The sequence below is a fragment of the Coptis chinensis genome, chromosome 2, assembly GCF_015680905.1.
Source record: "Coptis chinensis isolate HL-2020 chromosome 2, ASM1568090v1, whole genome shotgun sequence".
Classification (NCBI taxonomy): Eukaryota; Viridiplantae; Streptophyta; class Magnoliopsida; order Ranunculales; family Ranunculaceae; genus Coptis; species Coptis chinensis.
In genome coordinates, this window is record NC_141457.1 from 51544959 (window position 1) to 51570784 (window position 25826).

General features: G+C 40.2%; 1 protein-coding gene across 1 annotated transcript; it reads left to right on the forward strand.

Annotated features, from left to right (window-relative positions):
* The first annotated feature begins 23043 nt into the window (after positions 1–23043).
* LOC147516470 (uncharacterized) lies at positions 23044–25268 on the forward strand. The gene is made up of 2 exons (XM_086593284.1): positions 23044–23427; positions 23556–25268. The coding sequence occupies exons 1-2, from the start codon at positions 23044–23046 to the stop codon at positions 25266–25268; spliced, it is 2097 nt and encodes a 698-aa protein (XP_086449410.1).
* The last annotated feature ends 558 nt before the right edge of the window (positions 25269–25826 follow it).

The following is a 25826-nucleotide window of genomic DNA, read 5'->3' on the forward strand; positions in this document are numbered from 1 at the left end:
CTATCCAGCCCAGTTCCCACAGATTGTAAACTATTACTAACTAGACTTCTTTCCTTATTTGGGCTATCAACGGTCACATTTGATTCTCTTATCTTATCTGACATTTCTATACCCAACTGTTCACTGTGGGCCCCCATGGACTGTGTCTCAATGGTAACTGATCCCACTGTCCTTGGACCCGACTCCCCCGCCACGTGTTGCTGTCTAGGTGGCGCAGCAAGAATACCACTTGATTAAAAATGCTTAATTGTACGTTTATTGGTTTTCTTGATTAATTAAGTCCGAGGTCCATAGTCCGAAGTCCGAAGTCCAAAGACCCAAGTCCAAAGTCCGTATAGTCGTACGTTTTAGTCAAGTTACCTTACTCACGTGGGTTTGGTAGGATAGGTCGAGTAAGGGATCGTCCAAACCTTAGGGCTCGGAAAAGGTTCACAACTGGAATTACAACTTTTGGTGAGTAGGATTTTAGGTTTTTTTTAGTTGGTTTTAATTAAATTAACGGTAATGCAAATAATATAAATTACTACGGTGATTTATATGTAGGTAAACAAAGATAGAGAAACAGGAAGAGGGTTAATCATACTCATGCAAGAATCATTTTTCAACAGTTTATATTAACATATCACTACATCTCTAATTCGTCTCGTGTTCGGAGATGACGTCGAGTATTGATCCCTAGCGCATGCCCACATCTCTGAGCCGCATCGCACTAGCATAAGAAATTGAACTAATATTTCATCTTTAGAATATCATTTCAGCTCCTGGCTCGATTCCACATCACCGGACAAATTGGAGAGTCGTCGACACACCATAAAGTCGCTAGCGAACATTTTGGATTCGGCGCCGACGAGGCTGTTTCGAGAGCATCAACACTCCAAAATTGTACAGTCTCAGTCATTTTGGGACCGGATGTCTAATCTATGCCTAATTCCTAAGCAGTGATTCTAGAATATTAATGAGTCAATCCGGATTCTCACACAAGCAGCATAACCCTCTCCCTAAGAGGGGGATTAGCTCATGGTCATTGAAGGAATAATAAAACTTGTTATATACATTAAGTAAATAAATGCAGGACAAGAATTAAACTAGAAAAGAAATGATTGTTATTAAGGGTAAAATGACTTACAGTATTTAAGCTGTTGGAATGAAAATGACAGAGTTTAAGTGCTGGAATGAAACTACAGACGTTAAAGTAAAACTAATGTATAGCTAAAGCATAGAATGCTGAAGGAGAATATCTGAAGACACACCCCATATATATAGGTTGGATGGCTGGAGAAGGATTAATTGAGTTTTGTCTTTAGCCAAATTGAAACGTTCAAAACTTTGAATAACAAAGTTTTGTTTTTACCTGTTTTAAATTTTAGCTTTTGTCTTTTTGCTTATTAAGGTTTTGTTTTTTAGCCAATTTCAATTCAAACCACCTGCTTTGAATTGGTACGTGTCTTCTCCCATTGCAAGGTGGCACTAAATTATGACCATCACTTGCCACCTGCATATGCTGACTCGTTATGCCTTTTGGACCCGCAGAGTGGGCCACTTAGTATGTCCAGTGGCAGCGCCGATTTTGGCGTTTTTACAACTTTCTATCTTTGCGTAGAGTTTGTCGCCTTGGTCGCTCTGGCAGTTCACTAGCCAACTTCGGCACCCAGATTTATCAGATGTGAGCTTCGGAAGTTTACTGCTTCTTTATATGTGGACCCATTCTGCACTGGTTTTGTTCTTTTGGAAACTTCGGCTCTAGTCAGGCTTTGTTAGGCTTCACTGGGGTTGAGTGGGAAACTTCAAATATTCCAGTATTCCCGTACTTCGATGCATGTTTTATCATTATATTCATTTTAAATGCGAAAACCTGCAAAAGTACGAAAATATAATTATTACATGATTATTAAACACATAAACGACCAAAATGCTATGTCTCTTGGGGTTTAATATTACAATTGTGGGTGCTTATCACACCACCCCCAAACAGCATTTTGCTTGTCCTCAAGCAAAGAAGAGACATTAAAATGATAAGTGGTCAAAAATGTGTTGTCCTAAGCTAAATCTCATTTTGCGAGTCGCGGTTGCATTGACCCGTGATGCAACAAGGCCTTGAACCACTAGGAATTCCCTAGTGGGCCGAGTTATAACCTCGTGAGAGTTTTTCAGAGAAGATACTCACAAACTTTGTTTATACTACAACGACTTCAAGAAACAAAGGCTTGTTTCCTTAATTAATCTCGGTATCTAAACATCTCACTAGCGGGGAAACAAGGATTTAATTCTTTCAATTTCAAGTTAATATACATACAATAATAAAAACATCTACGATTAGCATGCATGCAAAGTGATCTTATAATGAAATGTACGAAAGCGGGGCCGTTTCGGATCCTTTGGATAGCCCTTAAATAGGTTCTCCACAGGTATGTGTCGAAACACAATTTCTCTCTTATTTTTCCACTCAAGTTTTGCTATCTCTAGTGTCGCGGTGGGCACACGCGTTTCCTCACATACTCAATGACAAATCGAGGAGGAGCGAGGTCGAGAAGTCACAACTACTACTTATTATCACACTATCCTACTCCTAATTGAGCTAGATGTCTTTATTAGGTGTTATGGGGCTTAGGAGGTAGTGTAGAAGAAACTGGAATGGAAAATTCAAAAATGATAAGTATGAGAGAATAAGGTCTTCGAGATATTTATACTAGAGAATCCTTATTTTCTTTCCTGCTTCTAACATGGGTTTCCATACTTGGATTTTTCAAGCTTTTGTATTCCCTTTTGATTTGATTTTTAGGGGGAATTCTAACCTTGATATTTCTTTTGATTTTTGGAAACATATTTCTATTTTTTTCTTTTTCTTTTCTTCTGAAACAGGTAACTGATTTTGATTTGTGACAAGGTTTTTCTCTTCATTTTTCTGCACTTTATCCTATTTCTCATACTCATAATCTAGATAGGCTTATTTATTTGTGGTTAATAGATGGGTAATAATTTTTTTGGTGAAGTAGAAAGGATTAATGAAAGGTTCAGTGGAGCGATTAGCGGTAAATTTTTTTTTACAGGTGTGAATTTTTGGCTATATCGATCCAAAGAAGGCCTAAATTCTCGCCTAGGATTTGGGTAGTGATCAACTAAGTAGACGTGTGAACTTCTCTATTCGGAAGAACTACTCCTCTGTGTCATTACTCATATTACTCATATTTTGAGGCTTTTGGTTAGATTCTTACAGGATATGGAAACTAAGTTGTCTAACCGTGGGTCCCAAAAACTTACTGCTGTGTACATTTAATGATAGTCAGTGCATGAATGCTCATGAAAAGATGTAAAAATTATTGCATACGTATTAAATTAAGTTTCTAAGAACAAGTCCTAATTCTGATGTTAGGGTGAGATTTCTAAATATTTTTCATCATAGAAAGGAAAACGAGAATTTGCCACTAAATACGTTTATTTAGACATCAAATAAACTATATATAACTATGTCTGCCTAATTTTTGCGAAAGGTTCTCACCACCCCCAAACAGTCGGACGCTGTGTCCTCAAAGTGTTAAGAGGAAGAAAGAGTATACCTGAGAGGCTTGAGCAAAAATATAGCTGACATCTTCCACAGAAATTTATTGTAACACACTATATATTATACATCATAAAAGTAGAAGCACACTGTTAGAGTAGCACACTGTTAGGTTATTTATTTATTTCACATCAAAACGTAAAACAAATATGTACATGCATCAACTCACATTGCCCCAACCTTGAACTGGGGGATAGTCCATCCTTGCCTCGTCCCTGTAGAAATGTCATTCCTTTGCATCACGCCAATCTATCATAGCTTTCGGACTTGGCTCCACTTCCTCTTCTTTTGAATTGTCAAGATGAGCTATCATTTTATCATCATTAGGGAAATAACGAACTTTCTTTAGATACCTTGCAGGCGTCCGCCATGTCCTAAATCGCAAAGAACGATTATCTTGTTTGTTGGACACATAGAGAGTCGATCTTTACCCAAATCTGAAAAGGTGGCCGCGAACCGTGGGAAGCGTCCTCACTATCCTCGCGCATCTTTGAATCGGCAAGGTGATATAGTGCTACCGAAAAGACCGAGCCCTCTTAAGATTCTCAAATCTCAATTACTAGGTCTGTAATGTCAAAGGCGGTATGTTGCTGGGCCAAGGCATGGAATGTCTTACAAGCTGACTTTGAAGCAGTGGAAAAATGCCAATCCCCCATGATGTTCAGAAGAATAAATAACATGGCAGTTCCAACATTCATGGTCATACTGGCTAGTGGAATAGTGAAGTCTAGCCATCGGCCAGCTTCGGCACGTTCACCGACCTGGGCAAGGCCATCGCCATAATGGGCGGCAAATTTTTCCCAAGAATAGTCGTTAAAGTTGTTTTTTATCATGTATTAGACGGGGATGTCTGGCTGAAAAGGAGGAAGGTTTAGAGCCATAGCAACTGTTGGCTCATAAAAAGGGTGTTGGTTGTTACCAATACGGATTGTAAATCCGTTCAAAGGGAAACCTAGTACAGCTGGTAGATCTTCCATGTGATCATAAAAATAAGTTGCCAAACCTGGGGAGTATGTCTGCTCCAGGTGTAGAATAAGAGAGTTCCAACCAACTTGAGTGATGTAGTCTCTGAAAAGATGTCCATATGCAGGAGAATTCATCAACGAATGGAAAGATTGTTCTGGAATCATCTTTGGAGCTTCCATTGTAGAAGATGTGTGAAAATAAAAAATGTGACCTGTTTAGACAAGTATAAACAAATATTAGAGTATGATGAGAATAATTAAGTAAAAACAAATTACCATAGGGAAATTTCACTATAATTAAAAACTAAAAAGAAAATGACAAAGAACATAAAATTGCAAAATTTAAATGGTGTCATGGGCCCAAGTAACGGCGAGGATCCTTTTGTGGGAGGGATCCATTTATAAGATTTTCTATGCCGTCAATCCGTGCAATAGCCCATTGCAACATTTCGCTTTCTGTCTGGTAAATCTCGGCGTGGTTCTCTATTATGAGAGTGTTATTTGCCAAGAACTGGTTGTGTCTGTGCAAGAATTGTGTTTGTTCCTCTTCGTTAATTGTCCGCAGGTCCTGAAATTCAAGAAGACTGGTGATGATAATGTTCTGATGTTTGAATAATGTCATCAGTCCTTGTTGAATTAAACGAAGGCCTTCCATGGGATTAAATATGTTGCATAATGCATTTTCAGTGAAGATGTTGTCGGTGGAACAATCTTCGTCGGTTTCTGCACCGACATGGTTCTTTGCAACGTCGGGGTTCCAGAATCCGTTCCTACATACTGAGTGAATGGTAAGAATGTTAGCTGTTCGAAGAGGTGTATGAGGAGAAGTACTAGAAAAACTCCAACGTATCATGATAAGTGTCACAATAGTTGGTAAAGGAGCTGCCTTTTTCCTGGTATGTGCGATCGCATTCCAGAGAAATTTAATAGTGCAAAAATCATTGCAGTGACTCTGTAAGACCCAAAGTAGATGGAGGAGGGGTTTGGTTATTTCGAAAGTCTTAGACGTGCCAAGCACATTATGAGCTACCCATTGGATTACAGATAATTGGTTATTTTGCAAAGATCACTGATAAACAATACGGTTTTTCCGGTTGTATTCGCCGTGAAGGATAGTTGCAAACATCAGATGCCTGATATTGTCAAAAGGTGAATCCTGAAAGTGTAGTCCTTGGTTTGTAATAGGAATTTGAAGTACCTCAGAGATGATTTCCATAGTCAATTCACGCTCGCATCTGTTAGCACGGACAAAGAATTGCCCGTTTTGGAAATAACCGCTTTTATAAAACAACAAGACCAATTATCTGGAATAAAATGCCTGCTTATGATGTAAAAGAGGGTACCCATCCTCGACGTAATATTTCTGTGTAAAAAAAGGGATGAAAAAGACCATTTTGGAAATTTTCCATAAAATTTTGCTCGGGCACAAAACTTCGAGTGAGGGTCATTAAAGATGGAGTGGTGAAGAATAATTTTTTTGGAAAAAGGGAAGTTAGATTTTTGAGGTGTCTATCCTTGTTATAAATAGACACCAATCCGAAAATGTAAAAGATACAGATTGAGGTGTCACAGGGTAGTTAGACCACGTGTATCTTCTAAAATATGCGCAAAAGTGGATGTAGTATGGATGAGAAGAATGGGGCATGTGACAAGGAGTGCCCCCTTTTTTTTTCTTTTTTTTTTCACGTAAATAGCGTAAGTAGAAGGACAAGAAAAATGTAGATATACTATCACAATAAGATGTAAGAACGTACAACAGTATGAAAACACAACATAATGATACGGGGAATAAAATACAAACCTAAATATTAGATAGAACTATATGCCACATTAACAACATTACTATAATGAAACAAACAAGCATACAAACTTGAGTAGCATATTCAATTTGCCGCTGCTCAAATTTTTCTAGTGCATCCATGAAGCTTGAAATTTGGAGCGGACTAAAAACTATTTTTTAGAATAAGAAGTGTAGAGGGAAGAATATGAAATGAGTGAATGTGGAGGAAGTGTTGAACTTATTTATAGAAAGAAAATTGCCGTTTTCTGACTGTTTTTAGATGCGATTTCATGACCGTTTTTTGACCGTTTTTTGTGCATTTTCATGACCGTTTTCTGACCGTTTTTTGTGCATTTTCATGACCGTTTTCTGACCGTTTTTTGTGCGTTTTCATGACCGTTTTCTGACCGTTTAATAAAACGTTAGTTTACGGTAAAGTTTGCTGTTAAGTGTGACATTTATATATATATATATATATATATATATATATATATATATATAAAATTATTATTACTAATATTATTATATATGTTCCTACCTATATAATATAATATTAGATATAACTAATATATCCAGGCAGAAATTTTTAGGAAATAACATATTATTAAGCTGGAAAGGCAAACACGTAAATCAAATATCTAACTTAAATATTATACAAGACTGGAAAAATAAACTAGCTACTGATGATCCTCAGGAGCTGCAGAAGAATCCTCGGGGGTTGCAGAAGAAGAACCGGGGAGTCTGCGGCGTTGTGCGAGACTGAGGTCCTGTGGAGGCTAACTGCTCCTAGATATCACCCAGAGTATCCATCACCTGAGCCTGAAACTGATGCTGGCTCGCCATGAACATTCGCTGGAACTGGTTCTGGTGAGTAAGCATATGGTCCTGAAATGCAGTCATGGAAGCTTTCATTTCCTGCTGGAATTAAGCCCATCTTTGTCATCATCGACTCGTGGCGAGTGGTCATATCTGTCCTTAACTCGCCTAAGGTACGTTTCATCGATACCTGGCGAGTGTACATGTCTCTCAAACCACTGTTCACAACACGTAAGGCATCTATGGGTTGGGTCATCTTACTCATGGCAGTCTCATCAAAGTAGGGTGGGTGAGATGAGCATACGCTAGCGTGCTCGACAGCCCTAGGTGATGTGGGTTCCAAGGGTCCAGTATGCATTTCTTGAAGACAAGCATATTCTCATATTGTGGTATAGGGAGTAGCGGGGTGGCGGACAGAAAACCCAAGGTAATCATAACTTGCGTTACCAGAACAGCAAGAGGGGCTGATCTAAGAGTGACATGTGTAATAATATCAAAAAGAAAGGTAACGATCCAGAAGTTACCCTTTCGCTCCTGGAGGATCTAGAGAAGGTGGAGGAAGGTCTTGTTGATGTTTGAGCGCTTCGAGGTGCCAATGACATTTAGTCCCAGCCATTGAGTCATAGCCAACTGGTTCCGTCGCACCGAGCGCTGATACGCGCATTTTCCATCTATGTTGTACTCTCCCTCGATTAGCGTGTTGAGCATTAGGTCGTAAGTCCGTGGGTACACGGACTGCTGCTGAGTCAGCACGTGGTCGACCAGAGGAATGCCCGTGATCCCGAAGAGCAAAACAGGTGTGACTTCGTGGCGCACACCCTCGACGGTAACCCAAAAATGGTCGCCATTAAAGCTCCCATTGTCGTAGAATTTCATCACCAAATCCTTGGAATAAAGCCCTCCATTAGCATATAACAAGTACTCCCATCCTCTAGAGTGAATTTCATTATCAAAGAATGGAGCAAACATCCCATTTTCAAATAAATTTTCGAAAATTTTCTCCACACAAATACGCCAGTTACCGGCCATCACTGGTCTTAGGGAGAGGCTGGCTATTGATTAATGATGAGGGGGAGAAATGGGACTTGCTGACGGAAGGGAATTGTGGTTGGAGTTGTAAAAGTCTCGCACGGTAGGATTTAGCGGGGGCCTGTCTCGTGCGAGACTTAAACGAGAGGGGGCAAGATCCGGAATTTAGGGAAGAAGAAATGAGTAATGGTGACGCGTGTGGTCGGGTTTAAAGGGCCCGAGATTTTGATATTTTGGTTGGGCCAAAAAAATTCCCAAGCCCAAATCAAGCCTAAAGCCCGATTTAAGCCTAAAAAAATCTAAGCGCTTACCCACGACTCATTTGGACTCCGAATTGGATGAATGAGATATCGAAATGATCGACACAAAAAATGTTATCCAATTGTATGAGTCATTCTTGAAGGTCACAAGAGTTTTTGAAAAGAATGAGGGTGTTTATTTATAAAGAAAGATTTTATTTATATACAAAGGAGATATACGTGAAGAACACTGGATGTCCAGAAGAGTCACCATCTAAATTCATAGACAACTCTCATGTCGGCTCTGGAGCGAACCCAATCTAGCCAGACTGTGGCTTTACCTCTATGTATTATGGGGTTAGGGGCAAGACGGTACCATCCTGGACCGTGCGCGCTACGGTCTAATAAAATTGCCCTTATTATATACGACTATCCTCAAACCGCCCCAAGGGGAACTCAAAGTAACCAATTCTAGGGTTGGTCTGGTGGAATCCATTGCCCGTTTGTGTTCCAAGTATGCGACATCTGAGGTTGGACACGAATCTCATGTGCAAAACTTAATGCAAAGGGAAAAGGCAACAATATAAATATATCTACAAGGTGAGTCTTTTAACGTCAGATTCTCAAGACGAATCGAGTCTTTTAACGTCGGATTCTCAAGACGAATCCCAACTTGTGGGAGAAACGGTGCGGCGACGAAGATTATTCTGCGCAGCTGGTGTCAGACAAAAGTATACCTTAAACTGGCTAGTATCGGATAGGAAGTCAAGACCTAGACAGGAGGGTGTTTGACAATGCATACACCAGCCCATCCTTCACGCACGTCGTTTACGAGCAAAAGTACTACGACTATTCCCTATTCGTAATGAGTGAGACTTAGACCAAATGATTAGCTGAAGTTCGCGAGGCAGAGAGTAGAAAAGGAAAGAGAATGAAGGAGGTGAAATTTTAGGTACCTATCGTTTACCGAAAAGCACGTTTGCTCGTGTTGCAGAAGACATTTATACTCAGTTCTGAAATAGAGTTTTCGTGGACTAAGGTTCCGGCGCTTGCAACCACACACTTCAAAGAACTTTGGAGATCATAAGATAGAAGATGGCCCGGCTACCAAAATGGCGTACCCTCTATAGAAACAAGATTGAGTACGCCAAATGAAACATCTAGTCTGTGTAGACCGGATCCTGAAGAAGAGTCTGTTCAACATCTGGTGAGCGTAATTCATGGTAATGTTTTAGGCGTTGTCCATTGACTTGAAATTCGCTGTTATCTTGTGGATTAAGCAAAGAGATTGCCCCATAATGTTTCACAGTTGACACAATGAAAGGACCAGACCATCGTGTTTTCAATTTACCAGGAAAAATGTGTAATCTGGAGTTGTATAGTAAAACTTTTTGGCCAATTTTGAAATCCTTAAGCAAAATGTGCTTGTCGTGCACTCTTTTCATATTAGTTTTGTAGGATTTTGAGAGATCATAAGCATCACTCCGAATCTCCTCAAGCTCATTTAATTGCAATTTTCGCTTCTCGCCTGCCTCGATGATATTATAATTGAGGCTTTTGATGGCCCAAATGGCACGATGCTCAAGTTCAACTGGCAGGTGACAAGGTTTTCCAAAAACAATGCGGTAAGGAGACATCCCTATAGGTGTCTTAAATGCTGTTCGGTATGCCCACAAGGCATCCGATAAAAAGCGAGAGACCAAATCCTTTCTTGATGGGTTGACAGTTTTCTCCAGAATAGACTTTATCTCTCTGTTGGAGACTTCCACTTGGCCACTCGTTTGTGGGTAATATGGAGTAGCAACCTTGTGAGTAACTCCATATTTCTTCATTAAAAACCCAAAAATTTTATTACAAAAATATGTACCACCATCACTGATGATAGCTTTGGGGACACCAAAATGAAAGAAAATGTTTTCTTTAACAAATTTCACGACAGTCTTATGGTCATTTGAGCGACATGCGAGTGCCTCAATCCATTTGGACACATAGTCTACAGCGACTAAAATGTATAGAAAACCTTGAGAAATAGGGAAAGGTCCCATAAAATCAATGCCCCAAACATCAAAAAATTCCACAATCAAGATAGGATTTAGGGGCATCATATTTCGTTTGGTAATTCGACCTAGGTGCTGACAACGAATGCAAGCTATGCAATGTTCGTGTGCATCGCGAAAAAGGGTAGGCCAGTAAAAACCACATTGTAAGACCTTGGCCGTAGTTTTCTTTCCACTGAAATGACTTCCACAAGATTGTTCATAGCAAAAGGATAATACATCGATGTGCTCCCAGTCGGGAATGCAGCGACGAATGAGTTGGTCGGAACAATACTTAAAGAGGTAGGGGTCATCCCAAAAATAATATTTTACAGTGGATAAGAACTTTTTATGATCAGGACGTGACCAAGAGGAAGGAACTTCCTCAGTAACTAGGTAGTTAACGATATCCGTGTACTATGAAGATGAGAAAATATAGTACAAATATTCGTCTGGGAAGGAATCACAGATGGCTTCAGAATCACTATCAATGTCACCAACCAGCCTTGATAAATGGTCAGCCACGACATTTTTGGTTCCTTTCTTGTCTTTGATTTCCAAGGTGAATTCTTGCAAGCGAAGGATCCAGCGGAACAATCATTGTTTTGCGTCCTTTTTCGTGAGTAAGTACCGAAGTACGGCATGGTCAATATATACGATGGTGGATGTTCCAACTAGGTAAGGGCGAAACTTATCCAAGGTATAGACAACAGCTAGGAACTCTTTCACAGTTGTTGTGTAATTACGTTGAGCGTCATTAAGAGTTTTACTAGCGTAGTAAATGACAATGGGTTTGTCCTCACGTCGTTGGCCTAGTACGGCGCCAATAGCAAAGTCGCTAGTGTCACACATTAGTTCGAATGGTTGAGACTAATCTGGGGGTTAAATGATAGGAGCGGTAGTCAGAGCGGTTTTTAGAGTATCAAAAGCTTGTTTGCAATTGAAATTGAAGTCGAATACTGCATCCTTAACCAGGAGATTGGTTAAAGGTCGAGCAACTTTAGAAAAATCTTGAATGAATCTCCTGTAAAACCCAGCGTGGCCTAAAAAAGCACGGATATCACGAACTGTACGTGGGAAAGGTAACAAAGCAATTTTAACAATTTTAGCTTTATCAACCTCTATCCCGTCTTTCGAAACAATATGACCTAGAACAAGTTCTTTGATAACCATGAAATGACATTTCTCCCAATTGAGTACCAGATCTTTCTCTTCGCAACGCGTTAATACTTTGGAAAGGTTGGATAGGCAGTCGTCAAAGGAATTTCCGTAGATGGAAAAATCGTCCATGAAGACTTCCATATAACGTTCCACCATATCACTGAAAATGTAAAACATGCAGCGTTGGAAGGTGCTTGGGGCATTACAAAGACCAAAAGGCATTCGTCTGTATGCAAAGGTTCCAAAGGGACACGTGAAAGTTGTCTTTTCTTGATCGGCGGGATCGATGACAATTTGGAAGTATCCGGAATAGCCATCAAGAAAACAGTAGTAAGCATGACCGACTAAACGTTCTAGCATCTGGTCAATGAATGGGAGAGGGAAGTGATCTTTACATGTTCTGGCATTAAGTTTGCGATAGTCAATGCAAATTCTCAATTTTAATGGAATGCGAGTGGAGATGCACTCACCATTTTCATTTTGTACAACTTGAATGCCGGATTTTTTGGGAACAACGTGGACAGGACTAACCCAATCACTATCAGAGATAGGGTATATGATAGCCGCATCAAGTAAACATAAAACTTCCTCTCTCACCACTTCCTTCATGGCGGGATTAAGGCGGCGTTGTGGTTCTCGCGATGTCTTTGTGCGTCATCGAGATGTATCGCGATCGTGCATATGCTAGGGTCTATTCTCTTGATATCATCTAAGGACCATCCGATAGCGGGCGGTGTTCACAAATGACATGAATAAAAGCGTGCCTCTTCGTCGGTAGTCAACCGAAAGCAGAAATTATTATAGGGTGACTACCATCGAGATCGAGATGCACGTGCTTGAAATCGAGGGTAGAGGTTTTAAATCCGGAGTTGGAGGATTGGGGATCAAGGATTAAGTGAGGGATCATCTCTTCAATGGAAAAAGCGAATCCGGTCCTTCGAATCGGTTTGCAACGCAAAGCGATAGGATCAAATAGTGGTACCGACTCTAATAATGCGTGGACATCCTTTATGTACGAGTCATCGTCAAACTCAGGATTATCAAAAGAAAGAAATTGGTGTATCTCGTCTGGGGGAAAAGAGTTTGTAAAATAATCATGTTCCAGACTATCAACCAAACTAATCTCGCCCTCCATTATAGGATCGGGAAATTGTTTCATTAATTTGAATACGTTGAGTTCGACAGAAAGGTTCCCGAAAGATAATGTCATTGAACCGTCCCGACAATTTATGAGAGCGTTAGCAGTTGCAAGAAAAGGACGTCCCAAGATGATAGGAATGGAATCACAGGCCACTTAAGTATCTAGAATGACAAAATCAACTGGGTAGTAAAAATCTTGGACCTTGACTATGACGTTTTCTACTATGCCCTTTGGGTACTTGATAGAGCGATCCGCGAGTTGCAGAATCATATTGGTAGGTTTTAATTCATGAAGACCTAACTGCTTAAATAAGTAGTAGGGAAGTAGGTTAACACTGGCACCTAAGTCTAAAAGTCCGGTAGCGGTATACTTGTCGCCCAACATGCATGGTACAGTTGGTCGACCTGGGTCCTCGTACTTTACCACACCATTGGTAGTGGTAATCGAGGGAAACTACTTGTTGAGGAACATTCGTACGTCGTTTGGTGGTGCACATGTCCTTCAAAAACTTGGCATGCTAAGGTAAATGCTTAAGCGCATCTAGGAAAGGTAAGTTTATGGTCAAATTTTTGAAGGTTTCACGGATCTCATCGAAATGTTCGTCACGTTTGTTCTTTACCAAACGGGCAGGGAACGGAGCTTTTGGGCGGAATCGCGCATAAGGATCAGTGGCGTCTTTCCCTAGGGACGTGGGTGTAGAATTGGAAGGCACAACTTCGTCCGTTATAGGTTGCGAGGTAGGAGTTGGAAGGACGGCAGCCGTGGTTTTCATCGATTCCTCGTCTGGCATATGTATTTTATTGTCGATGGTTCGGCCAGAACGAAGAGTGGCAATGGCATTTACCTCACCCTGGCTTGGATTACTAGATCCTGGTGCATTGTTGAGTTCAAAGGCAGTGTTTGTAGGCTTAGGGTTTGGAACCTGCTTGGCGGGGAACACGCCTTTTGACTTTTATCCCGAAAGCTAACAGGTGAGATCTTTGGATAGAAGCTAGGATTTGATTCTGTTGATTCATGTATGTCAGAAAAGTTTCAACTATTTTATCGGCTGTGGATTGTACTAGCGGAGCAGCAGGAACTAGTTCACGATTATTATTTATGGGTTGATTTTGGTAGCCATATCCTTGATTAGCGGGAACAAGGTTGCGGTTGTTTTGGTACCCTATATTTGCATTGTTGGGAAAATTACTTTGCCCTTGCTGGAATTGCGGAGGATTTCCTTGACGATATGAATTGTAGTTCGCGAGTAGTCGTACAGGAACGTTGTTGACACCCGGAGGAGCTTGTTGTTGGGCAGGGGGTGCCCAAGCTAAATTCGGATGTTGTCGCCAAGGTACATTAGGGACGTTGAAAGCACAAGCCTCTTCAACAAAGGACAATAAGAATCGGCGTGCTCAGGATTTAAGCAAATAGGACATGGGGAAGCGTTGGCAGCCATGACCTGTTTGGGTTTTTGATCATTTACTTGTACCAAAAAAGCATCGACCTTTTTGTTTAGGGACTCGATTAGAGTTTTTAATTCTGGATCGGGTTTAACCTCGAACATAGACGTAACTTTGGTAGGAGTGTCTTTAGAAGATCTGGAAGAATCAGTGTTTCCCCAATGGGTGCTTCGTGAAGCCTGTTTCTCAAGAAAAGTGTATACTTCAGTAGCGCCCTTGTCCGTGAAACAACCGCCGTTCGTGATATCTGAGGTTTCCTTTTGATGGTCAGAGAGACCATTAAAGAATGAATGGACTAATACAGCGGTGTCGAGTTGATGATGGGGACATTCGAGAAGCAGATCAGTAAATCTGCTCCATGCTTCCGAAAAGGATTCACGGGGTCTTTGGCGAAAAGAATTGAATCTTTTGAAGCATTTTTGTAGTTTTCTTCTGAGTATAGAACTTTATCATGAATGCTTGTACGAGTTTGGCCCATGTGTCAATGGATTGTGGCACTTTGCCTGTGAGCCAAACTGAAGCTTTATCAGCTAAGGTGAAGGGAAACAACCTAAGCAAGACTTGTTCGTTGGTAACGGTCGGATGGCGGGAAGTGGTGACTACTTGTTGCATCCGACGAAGGTGATTATCTGGGTTTTCCATGGTCTAGACCATGGTAAACAATAACAAACCGAAAATGTTTGGCCCGAATCGAAAATCACCTACAATAGCATCGAAGTTTAATGCAGGAGGCGTGTCCTTCTTGTAAAGGCAAGATAGAAATCGAAAGGGTTTCTCGACCGGATTTTCCCCGGCCATAATTAAGGGGAGATGATGGCAACAGAGATGTTTGACGAGGTTGATTCTGAAGGAGGAACTATGTCTAGGAGATAGCATAAGCGGTTGTTTATTGTATTTTCGACGACGATATGTAAGTTCTAATTCCTTATGTTTACCGGACCGTAGTCTCATACAAATATAAATTTTAATTTAAGGCTCATAAGGAAACGAATTATGACCGAAGGTTTTAGAATTAAGGAAAGAGGGAGGTGAAGCCGTCTTCCCGAAATTTGCTAACTTGAAGCGGGTAAGCTAGGATAACGTGTGAATATTCCAAAGCGGTCACCACCGAGAGAATTGAGGGAGGTTGTTCGTGCTAGCACGTTCCTTAATTAGGCAACCTCAATTTTTTTCAAGTTTCCTAGGCACTGATGGAATAGGATGATGATTTATGATGGTGTATTATGCGGGGTATTATTAAAATTATTAAGATGAAATTTTTAATTACTATGATTTTTTATTTTTTTATTTTTTTATTATTTTAGTTTACGTAATTAATGTATTATGGAGACGTGATTACGAAATATGCAATTAAAAACAATAGATGCCAAAATAGAAACTAATTAACATATACTACTAGTTTACGCAGAAAGTCTACACATGCAAATCTATATTACTTATACGTGCAACTATATGTGAGTTATATGTGAGCTAGGGGAATGTCGAGAACGAACTCATACAAATGAATACCGCATATGTGAATTGATGTAACATACACGTACAAAAATATTCTAAGCAAGTGGTTTGAAACTACCCATACATCCAAATATATTCGAATCATATTAATCGTGTTAACGTGAAGATGTAATGACAAACCACATTTACATGCAAAGAGTTCTCATGCCAACACACAAACATACGAGGTAAAATAGGTTATAGCAAATAATATCCTCGACAAAGTTTGAGGAGTTTAAGAGTTTGAAACCTAGCGTCCCGCGATTCCTCGTACAACGATCGAACTAACTCCCGAGCTCGTGAACTTACTGGAAAAACAGGACCAGAGAGTCCAAAAGAGTATTGAAAAGGAAAGTGGCTCAGACTGAAAACCGGAGTGTTGATACTCCAGGTTAGTCTCGCGCGCTACTAATTTAGTCTCGTCCGAGACTCTTTTGTATGTTCAGTACTTCAAGTTCCTACGGAATACTTAGACTGTCCTAACGAAAATAAACAAGACTTGGTTCACAGATATTTGTTAGTAGAAAAAATTAGGGCAAACAGTTACGTAACCCGTTAGTATCGTAAAAGAAATGGAAATTAAAAAAATGAAGAGGTAGGGGAGGGGGTTTTACGTGATGTGTTCCAGTTATTACGTTAAGTCTAGAGTCCTACGGCGTGTCGCGGCGCCATTTGATTAAAACCGCTTAATTGTACGTTTATTGGTTTTCTTGATTAATGAAGTCCGAGGTCCACAGTCCGAAGTCTGAAGTCCAAAGACCAAAGTCCCAAGTCCAAAGTCCATATAGTCGTACGTTTTAGTCAAGTTACCTTACTCACATGGGCTTGGTAGGATAGGTCGAGTAAGGGATCGTCCAAACCTTAGGGCTCGGAAAAGGTTCACAACTGGAATTACAACTTTTGGTGAGTAGGATTTTAGGCTTTTTTTAGTTGGTTTTAATTAAACTAACAGTAATGCAAATAATGTAAATTACTACGGTGATTTATATGTAGGTAAACAAAGATAGAGAAACAGGAAGAGGGTTAATCATACTCATGCAAGAATTAGTTTTCAATAGTTTATATTAACATATCACTACATCTCTAATTCGTCTCGTGTTCAGAGACGACGTCGAGTATTGATCCCTAGCGCATGCCCACATCTTTGAGCTGCATCGCACTAACATAAGGAATTGAACTAATATTTCATCTCTGGAATATCATTTCAGCTCCTGGCTCGATTCCACATCAGCTGGACAAATTAGAGAGTCACGTCGACACCATAGAGTCGTCTTGAGACATTTTGGGTCGCAAGCGAGACTATTATTCTGAGCATCGGCACTCCAAAATTGTACGATCTCGATCATTTTGGGACGGATGTCTAATCTATGCCTAATTCCTAAGCAGTGATTCTAGAATATTAAAGAGTCAATCCGGATTCTCACACGAGCAGCATAACCCACCCCCAGGAGGGGATTAGCTCATGGTCATTGAAGGAATAATAAAACTTGTTGTATACATTAAGTAAATAAATGCAGGACAGGAATTAAACTAGAAAAGAAATGACTATTATTAAGGGTAAAATGACTTACAGTATTTAAGCTGCTGGAATGAAAATGACAGAGTTTAAGTGCTGGAATGAAACTACAGACGTTAAAGTAAAACTAATGTATAGCTAAAAGCATAGAATCTTTGAAGGAGAATATCTGAAGACCCCCCCCCCCCCTCATATATATAGGTTGGATGGCTGGAGAAGGATTAATTGAGTTTTGTCTTTAGCCAAATTAAAACATTCAAAACTTTGAATAACAAAGTTTTGTTTTTACCTGTTTTAAATTTTAGCTTTTGTCTTTTTGCTTATTAAGGTTTTGTTTTTTTAGCCAATTTCAATTCAAACCACCTGCTTTGAATTGGTACGTGTCTTCTCGCATTGCAAAGTGGCACTAAATTGTGACCATCACTTGCCACCGCGCATATATCGACTCGTCATGCCTTTTGGGCCCGCAGAGTGGGTCCACTTAGTATGTCCAGTGGCGATGCTGATTTTGGCGTTTTTACAACTTTCTGTCTTTGCGTAGAGTTTGTCGCCCTGGTCGCTCTAGTAGTTCACTAACCAACGTCGGCACCCAGATTTATCAGATGTGAGCTTTAGAAGTTTACTGCTTCTTTATATGTGGACCCATTCTGCACTGGTTTTGTTCTTTTGGAAACTTCGGCTCTAGTCAGGCTTTGTTGGGCTTCACTGGGGTTGAGTGGGAAACTTCAAATATTCCAGTATTCCCGTACTTCGATGCATGTTTTATCATTATATTCATTTTAAATGCGGAAACCTGTAAAAGTACGAAAATATAATTATTACATGATTATTAAACACATAAACGACCAAAATGTTATGTCTCCCGGGGTTTAATATTACAGTTTTGGATGCTTATCACCACTCTTCCCCCAGCTCCGATATACCGATCCACCTCTATTTCTCGCCGGTATCTGATCAGACCTTGGCTTCTGTGGAGTGCCACAAAAGGTCACTGAATTGGAGGTCGATTTTATCACACCATTTAACCACACATTGGCCCTCAGACTGAATGAGAAGTTATTTTTTATTTCTCTCGGAGAACCACCACATTTGAGAATATTGACCCTGTACTTTTCCTTTTGATTACAAAAGTATAGGTCATGTCATATCCTTCCACAGAAGTAGTAGAAAATCTCCAGTTTTTCATATTTAAAAGTAACCGGAAAAATCTCACCTTCTTCATTTCTCAGATCAATACCTTTGAGCAGCCTTTCCTTAATGTCCATCCTCACTCGAACTCTTGCCACTGGTTTCTTAAATTCCGCAGCACATGTGAGGTCCATATCCTTAACCTTCCCCAAACTCCGGCCAACTAGTTTCACATTTTCCTTATTTATCCAGTTGGTAGGAAGGCCAAAGATTTGTACCCAAAACTTGACAAGATCCAAACAAGTTTCATCTTCAAAGTTCTCTACCTTATTCCATTTCTTGACTGAGAGAAGGAACCCATGAACCATCCAAGGCCCATTTTTTCTTACCTAGTCATATTCTTCCTCACTTTGAAAATAAATCTTGTAGAATCCCTTTGTAATCAGCTCTATATTCGTTTTACCTTTAGTTTGCCAGCTTTGATGCAACTCCTCTGCTATATCCTGTAGTGCATGCCGATCTCCATACAACTTTCCCAACAAAATACTTTTTGCCTCCTGTTCTGAATCTTTATTTTTGCAAACAATATCAACCACTTTATTTTCTTTCGAAGTAAAAAGGTTTTGCATTTCAGCTTGTAGCTACTCTATTTTAGATCTAGAAGAGGAAGGATCCTCTCCCCGCGCCAACACAATGCTCGGATTACTCATCTTTCTTTCGAACAGGTGTGGAGATAGAGTGGGGGGGGGGGGGGAGGGGGATTATAAGGGCAATGCAAGATGGTATCCCTATCGAAACCTAACTCAATACAGTTGAGAGAGAGAGATAACAAGCAGTTGGTATATATCCCTGATAATATTAGTATCGCAAAACTCACAGAACCAAAGAGAGCCAAAAACTCTAATTTGAATTTGAAATTCAAAACAAAGCTTGGGGGGAGGGGAGAAGGACTGCTTTTAGTCGCAGGAGAGCTCTCACTTTGTTTTTTTAGTTTTTTAGTGTATGCCCACAAATTCGTTCTCTTAAAATTTTTAGATGGCATGATTGTGTGGCAGTTAAGAAAACCCCCAATTCTTTTTGTCGACAAATCAATAAATCGTGAGGTGTACTATTGCTGAAATTTCAGAAGTCCAAGTCACCTCCAAAATACCAAAATAGCAGTTTTGTTACTGAAATTTGAGACAAATGAGACGGGGTTGTTTGTTTCTCAAGTTTTCAGAAGTTTTCAGCACTAACTGACATCTTATTATTTATTTTTATTTTTTCACTTCAACATTCAAAGACTTTATTACTCTTTAGCGTTCCGCGCTCAAACTCTCGATGAATGCTGAAAAATGAACTCTTCAAACTCGATTCTCACTACTGCCCCTTCCATCTCCTTCTGTGAAAAATCAAGTTGTCGTTTTGTTGCATAAATCTATGGGGGGTTTTGTCGTGGGCAAATATCGTCAAGTCAATATTTCAGCCCATTATTTCAATACTAAATTGAGATATCAACATAATGGTCAATATCTCTCTTAAGTTCAAATGTTGCAGGCCGGAACGAGCGAGAAAGGAAGAGGGACACGTGTCAGCACCTGATGGGGGATGAGCTGGATTGGAGAACGATATAAAGACAGAAGGAGGAGAGAAAAATCATTATCTTCTTCCCACCAAAAACTTGTAACGAGAGAGAAATCAAAGAGAGAGTTGTAACCACCATTAATGAAATAAAATTACTTTTCTTCAAACTTTCATCTCATACTTCAATTCTTCACAAATATTTAGTGAATCATCCTCGATCACCACATTGGCGCCGTCTAATAAACACCCAAAGTAATATAAAACCCCGTAGAGACATAGCATTTTGGTTAATTATGTGTTTAATAATCATGAAATAATCGTATTTTCTTACTTTTGCAGGTTTGAGAAATCAACGCACAACTGAGGATAAAAGCCAGTATTTAAACACAGAATAATAAGAAAATAAATCGTGAGGTGTACTATTGCTGAAATTTCAAAAGTCCAAGTCACCTCCAAAATACCAAAATAGCAGTTTTGTTACTGAAATTTGAGACAAATGAGACGGGGTTGTTTGTTTCTCAAGTTTTTAGAAGTTTTCAGCACTAACTGACATCTTATTATTTATTTTTATTTTTTCACTTCAACATTCAAAGGCTTTATTACTCTTTAGTGTTCCGCGCTCAAACTCTCGATGAATGCTGAAAAATGAACTCTTTAAACTCGATTCTCACTACTGCCCTTCCATCTCCTTCTGTGAAAAATCAAGTTGTCGTTTTGTTGCATAAATCTATGGGGGGTTTTGTCGTGGGCAAATATCGTCAAGTCAATATTTCAGCCCATTATTTCAATACTAAATTGAGATATCAACATAATGGTCAATATCTCTCTTAAGTTCAAATGTTGCAGGCCGGAACGAGCGGGAGAAGAAGAGGGACACGTGTCAGCACCTGATGGGGGATGAGCTGGATTGGAGAACGATATAAAGACAGAAGGAGGAGAGAAAAATCATTATCTTCTTCCCACCAAAAACTTGTAACGAGAGAGAAATCAAAGAGAGAGCTGTAACCACCATTAATGAAATAAAATTACTTTTCTTCAAACTTTCATCTCATACTTCAATTCTTCACAAATATTTAGTGAATCATCATCGATCACCACATTGGCGCCATCTAATAAACACCCAAAGTAATATAAAACCCCGTAGAGACATAGCATTTTGGTTAATTATGTGTTTAATAATCATGAAATAATCGTATTTTCTTACTTTTGCAGGTTTGAGAAATCAACGTACAACTGAGGATAAAAGCCAGTATTTAAGCACAGAATAGTGTGTCTACATGAAGCATTCTGATTTATCCTACGTGAAGCCAAATGAAGCCCAACTAAAGCCAAGGAATCAAATAGGACCGTTCTCAGTCAGAATAGGATCAAAGTATCGAAAAAGCATCAAATTTCCAAAGCCTGTATCTGCTAGACCTGGACTCCAATAGCAGCAATTGAACCAACAGAATGATCAGTGCGATGAGCTCTACACATAGGTGGGAATTTGTAAAAAGTCAGCTTTTGGACCCGTCACTGGTCGAAGCATAAGGGACCCACTATGAGGACCTGCAAAAATTGGTGACCAAGCTCACACGTCAAGCTTCCGCACAAGTAAACTTGCATTGAAATAAATCAAAGACTTTTGTGCATAACTTGGCACAAAAGTCATCAAATTTGATGAGGTGGTTTGAAAATTGATTTTGGAGACAAAGTCTTGATTAAGTGGATGCAAATTAAGCTTTAGGCTTGATTAGGTGGAAAATGATTAAGCTTTGGCAACAAAGTCCTAATTGGTTGGCAAATGATGTGGTGGCATGGAAAATAATCAAATGAACATTAAATGATGCAGTTGAGAGTTGGAAAATTTACGTAGGGTGAAAGAAAATGAGCACTCTCATTTCCTATAAAAAGAAGGCTTCATGAGCAAGAAATAACTTTTGCTCCATAGTATAGTTTTTAGTCAGAGTTTAAAGGTTTCCATGTAAGGTTTAAGTTTTGTAATTTGGTTAATGTGTAGTTGTGAACAAAAGTTTTTTTTATGTCTTATTATATGTTTTAATATTGTTTTTATATCTAAATTAGAAGTTATTGTCTTTTTGCTATTTCCAGTTACAATCATTAGAGTTATTGATTAGCTAGGTTCACATTTTAGTAACTTGCAAATTAAGTCACTTTGGAAAATAGTTTTAAAATATTTGTAAAATCCTACTCACTAAATCTCCTCTTAGAGAAACCTCCATTTGGTTGTTAATTAGAGTTCTAGCCTTTTGGTTTGGAACGAAACCTTCACTCCAATTAAATTACAACGTGCACGTGAGTGAGGTCTTTGAACAAGTGTACTAGAGTGTGTATTAAGAATAAATTCTTAAAACGTGCAAAAGTGCAACTGTCAATTGGCGCCGCTGCCATCCTAAAGGCTCGAGAATCAGCAATCCAAGTGGGACCAGCTCCAAGGGGAACCCTCCCCCCCCCCACTCCCACCATTAATCTTTTTCATTTTTTTTTTTTACTTTAATGTTTTTTTTTTCGAATTTTATTACCGTGTTCCTACTAATTCACTACGTATTGTCGTTTTTTTTACACTGCCAGGTTGAACTCCAGTTGAAAACTCACCACCTGGAACCACAGAAATCCACCTATAAAATTTGTAAACTCTTTCCCGTCTAAAAAAAAAAAAAAAACAAAACAACAACAACAACAACAACAAAAAAAAAAAAAAAAAAAAAAAAACAAAACAAAATCCAGTGTTACACTACTGGTGCAGCACCCAACTCTACCACCGCCGCCACCATCACCATAGAATATTTTCGGTTTCCCTGTAGCAGTGTAATTATGCATATTTAATGCACTTGTTCTAGTAATTATTAGAGTGTTGATCGAAAGGAGTTGGATCTTTGTGGTCGCTACTACTGACCGGACACGACGCGTTTCATGAATGCATTGATGGGTCGTGTTGGGTGGTAATTTGGAAGTGCCCCCCTACATGTGGACATGTGACGATTACCAGATTGTATCTCTAATGCAATTTTTGGTTGGTATTTGAAAAATTACCAATAAAAAAAAAGGAGAGAGGTTACCTCGTCTCACTAATTAAGGTTTTGAGATTTGTTTGTATTGGGTTTTGTATGTTGTTTGACGAGTTTTGGGGTTTGGTTTTGGTATGTTTTGGGTTTTGTTGAGTTGTCGACAGGAATTATGAGAGGGAAAAAAGCTCTCGCCCTCTCAGTTACTTCTTCGGGGTTTTCTGCCCCACCCCCTAAGAAACGTGTTCATTGCCCTTTCCGGGATCGTCATGGCTGCACCAATGGGGTGAATGGTAAGGGGTTTACTGTTCCCTATATTTTCACACATTTCGATAAGCAACACTTGGATTGCCAGTTGAGTATCGAAAGGGTACGAGATGATATTAAGGATGATCGTGACTTGTATTTGTCATTAGAGAACTTCTTAAAGTCAGTTGACAAATGGGTTTGTGGCATTTGTCTTTGCATTCACGCACTTGGTATACCGTGTCGTCACCCAGATGATACCATAGAACCACCTGTTTTGATGGAGAGTGGAGAACTCACATGTGTTATTGTGGGCATACCGCAGCCACCCTTTAAGCCCAACACTACGAATCTTACACCCACGGCACACAGGGGTGACGGTGATACTCCTAATCTGCTTGGTGTTGCTTCGCATCTTGATGAGACATTACTTGATAGTGCATTCTGTATACCGTTCGTACTGTGAAAAGTATACCACGCGCTTGTCGTTTGGCTTTTTCTGGTGCACTTAAATCTGCTCTCTGGGATATTACGGTTGATCCTAGTTCAGTTATGTCTTGGGTTCGTCTCCTTCGCACGCCATCGGCCAGACTCTCGCAAGTTTTTCAACCACGTAATCGCCGAACGCGTCGCTCGGTACTTCGAAAAATCTTCAAAAAAAATTCTCTCCATGCTTTGACGACATGGAATGAGCCTGGTGGGATGTTTCGCCTCTTAGAGTCTGTAATAGAGCCTCCTTCAATCCAGTCAACCAGGAAATCCGTCCCTACTCAGAATGTGCGTCGATGCTTACAGAAAGTTGCTGATGGACATTTTGCTGCAGCGGTACAAGTGTTATCATCATCAGGGGTTGCCTCCAATAATGCAGAGACTGTACATGCATTAAAGGAGAAACACCCGATGCGACAACCACCGGTGAGACCAACTGTTCCTTTTGCTGAGCCCCCTTTATTAGTAGAGAGAGACACCTTATTGTCATGTATTAAGTCGTTTCCGAAAGGTACTTCTTGTGGTCGTGATGGTCTCCGTGCTCAGCACTTGTTAGATGCTATGAGTGGTCTTTCGCAGCAGCCTATATCGTCTGACTTTTTAGATGCCTTGGCTTCGGTGGTGAATATGTGGTTACAGGGACAATGTCCGCAGCCGTTAGCAGAATTCATAGCGAGTGCTCCGCTCACTCCACTTCTTAAGCCGGATAATAGCATTCGTCCGATAGCTGTAGGTATGGTTTGGCGACGTCTTATTTCCAAAATTGCAATGAAAGGGGTTTCCAAAGAGGTGGTAGGGTACTTGCAGGATTTCCAGTATGGGGTCGGTGTCCCTGGAGGAGCAGAGGCGATTTTGCATGCTGTTAATCGCATGGTATATGCTAACGGTGACAGTACATCTCTTTCTATGTTGCTAGTAGATTTTCAGAATGCCTTTAATATGGTTGATCGGACTACTATGTTGAGAGAGGTTCGCATTCGCTGCCCCGCTATTTCCCCTTGGGTCGAGTATTTGTATTGTCAGCCTGCAAGATTATACTTGGGGAATGATTACATATGGTCTGCTTCTGGGGTTCAACAAGGTGATCCTTTGGGTCCCCTTCTCTTTGCACTAGTGTTGCACCCTCTGATTCTACAGATCCAGTCAAGTTGTCAATTATTGCTCCAAGCTTGGTATTTAGATGATGGGACTCTAGTTGGGGATACAGAACAAGTGGCGGCAGCTCTGCGTATCATTCAGGAAGAAGGGCCTTCTTATGGGTTGGTTCTTAATGTGGCCAAGACTGAGATATTTTGGCCATCATTGGATCCGCGTCGTTCCACTTCTGGTCTGTTTCCTTCGGATTTATCTTGTCCTCAGCAGGGGGTCAGGTTACTTGGAGGGGCAGTTAGCACTGATTCTTCTTTTGTCATGAGTCTTGCTCGTAAGCGTGTTGAAAAGGCTATGACTTCGATGGACCGTTTAGCTGCATTGGAGGATCCACAGTGTGAGTTAGCACTTTTACGAGCTTGTGTTGGGCTCTCCAAGTTGGTTTTTGCAGTTCGTACTTGTCCACCACTTTTTTTTAGAGAGGCAGCTAAGACCTTTGATCGACATTATCGCATGGTTCTGCGGGGCATTATAGTTTCGATGGTCCCGCCGGTGATTTGCAGTGGCATTTAGCGACGCTCTTCCATTGCGCCTGGTGGGTTAGGTATCTATTGTGCCTCGATGTCTCTGGCTTTTGCTTTTGTGGCCTCCCGTTTTCAGACTTTAGAGCTTAAAACCACATTCTTAGGAGTTGTGGTCCAATGCCTATGGGTGAGATCCTTCCTGATGCTACTAGTGCATTGCGTCTCTGTCTTTCTGATTTTGACCTTGATTCTCTAGCTGTGAATGCTACCGTCCCCTCAAAACTACAAAAAGTTTTGGCGGAAGCTTTCTACGGTAAGATTGTTGCTAGTCTTGAGAGGGAGTTTGAGTTCTCTACTCGTCAGAAAGCAGTCATGGGATGCTTGCAGTCGGAACATGCAAAAGATTTTCTACTTGCTATTCCGATGGAGGGACTTGGACAACGATGTCAGGTGGAGTATCGTGCCATTCTCGTGCACCGCCTTATGATTCCTCTCAGACTCGGACGGGGTCTTTGCCCCGTATGCAAAAAGTAGATTAGATGCTTTTGGGGACCATGCAATTACATTGTAGACATTTCCCTGGTTTTAAATACCGACATGATCATGT

Coding starts and splice junctions, on each gene's coding strand:
- LOC147516470 (XM_086593284.1), top strand. CDS start 23,044: ATGAGAGGGAAAAAAGCTCTCGCCCTCTCAGTTACTTCTTCGGGGTTT. Junction 23,428..23,555: donor GAGAACTCACATGTGTTATT/GTGGGCATACCG, acceptor ATTACTTGATAG/TGCATTCTGTATACCGTTCG.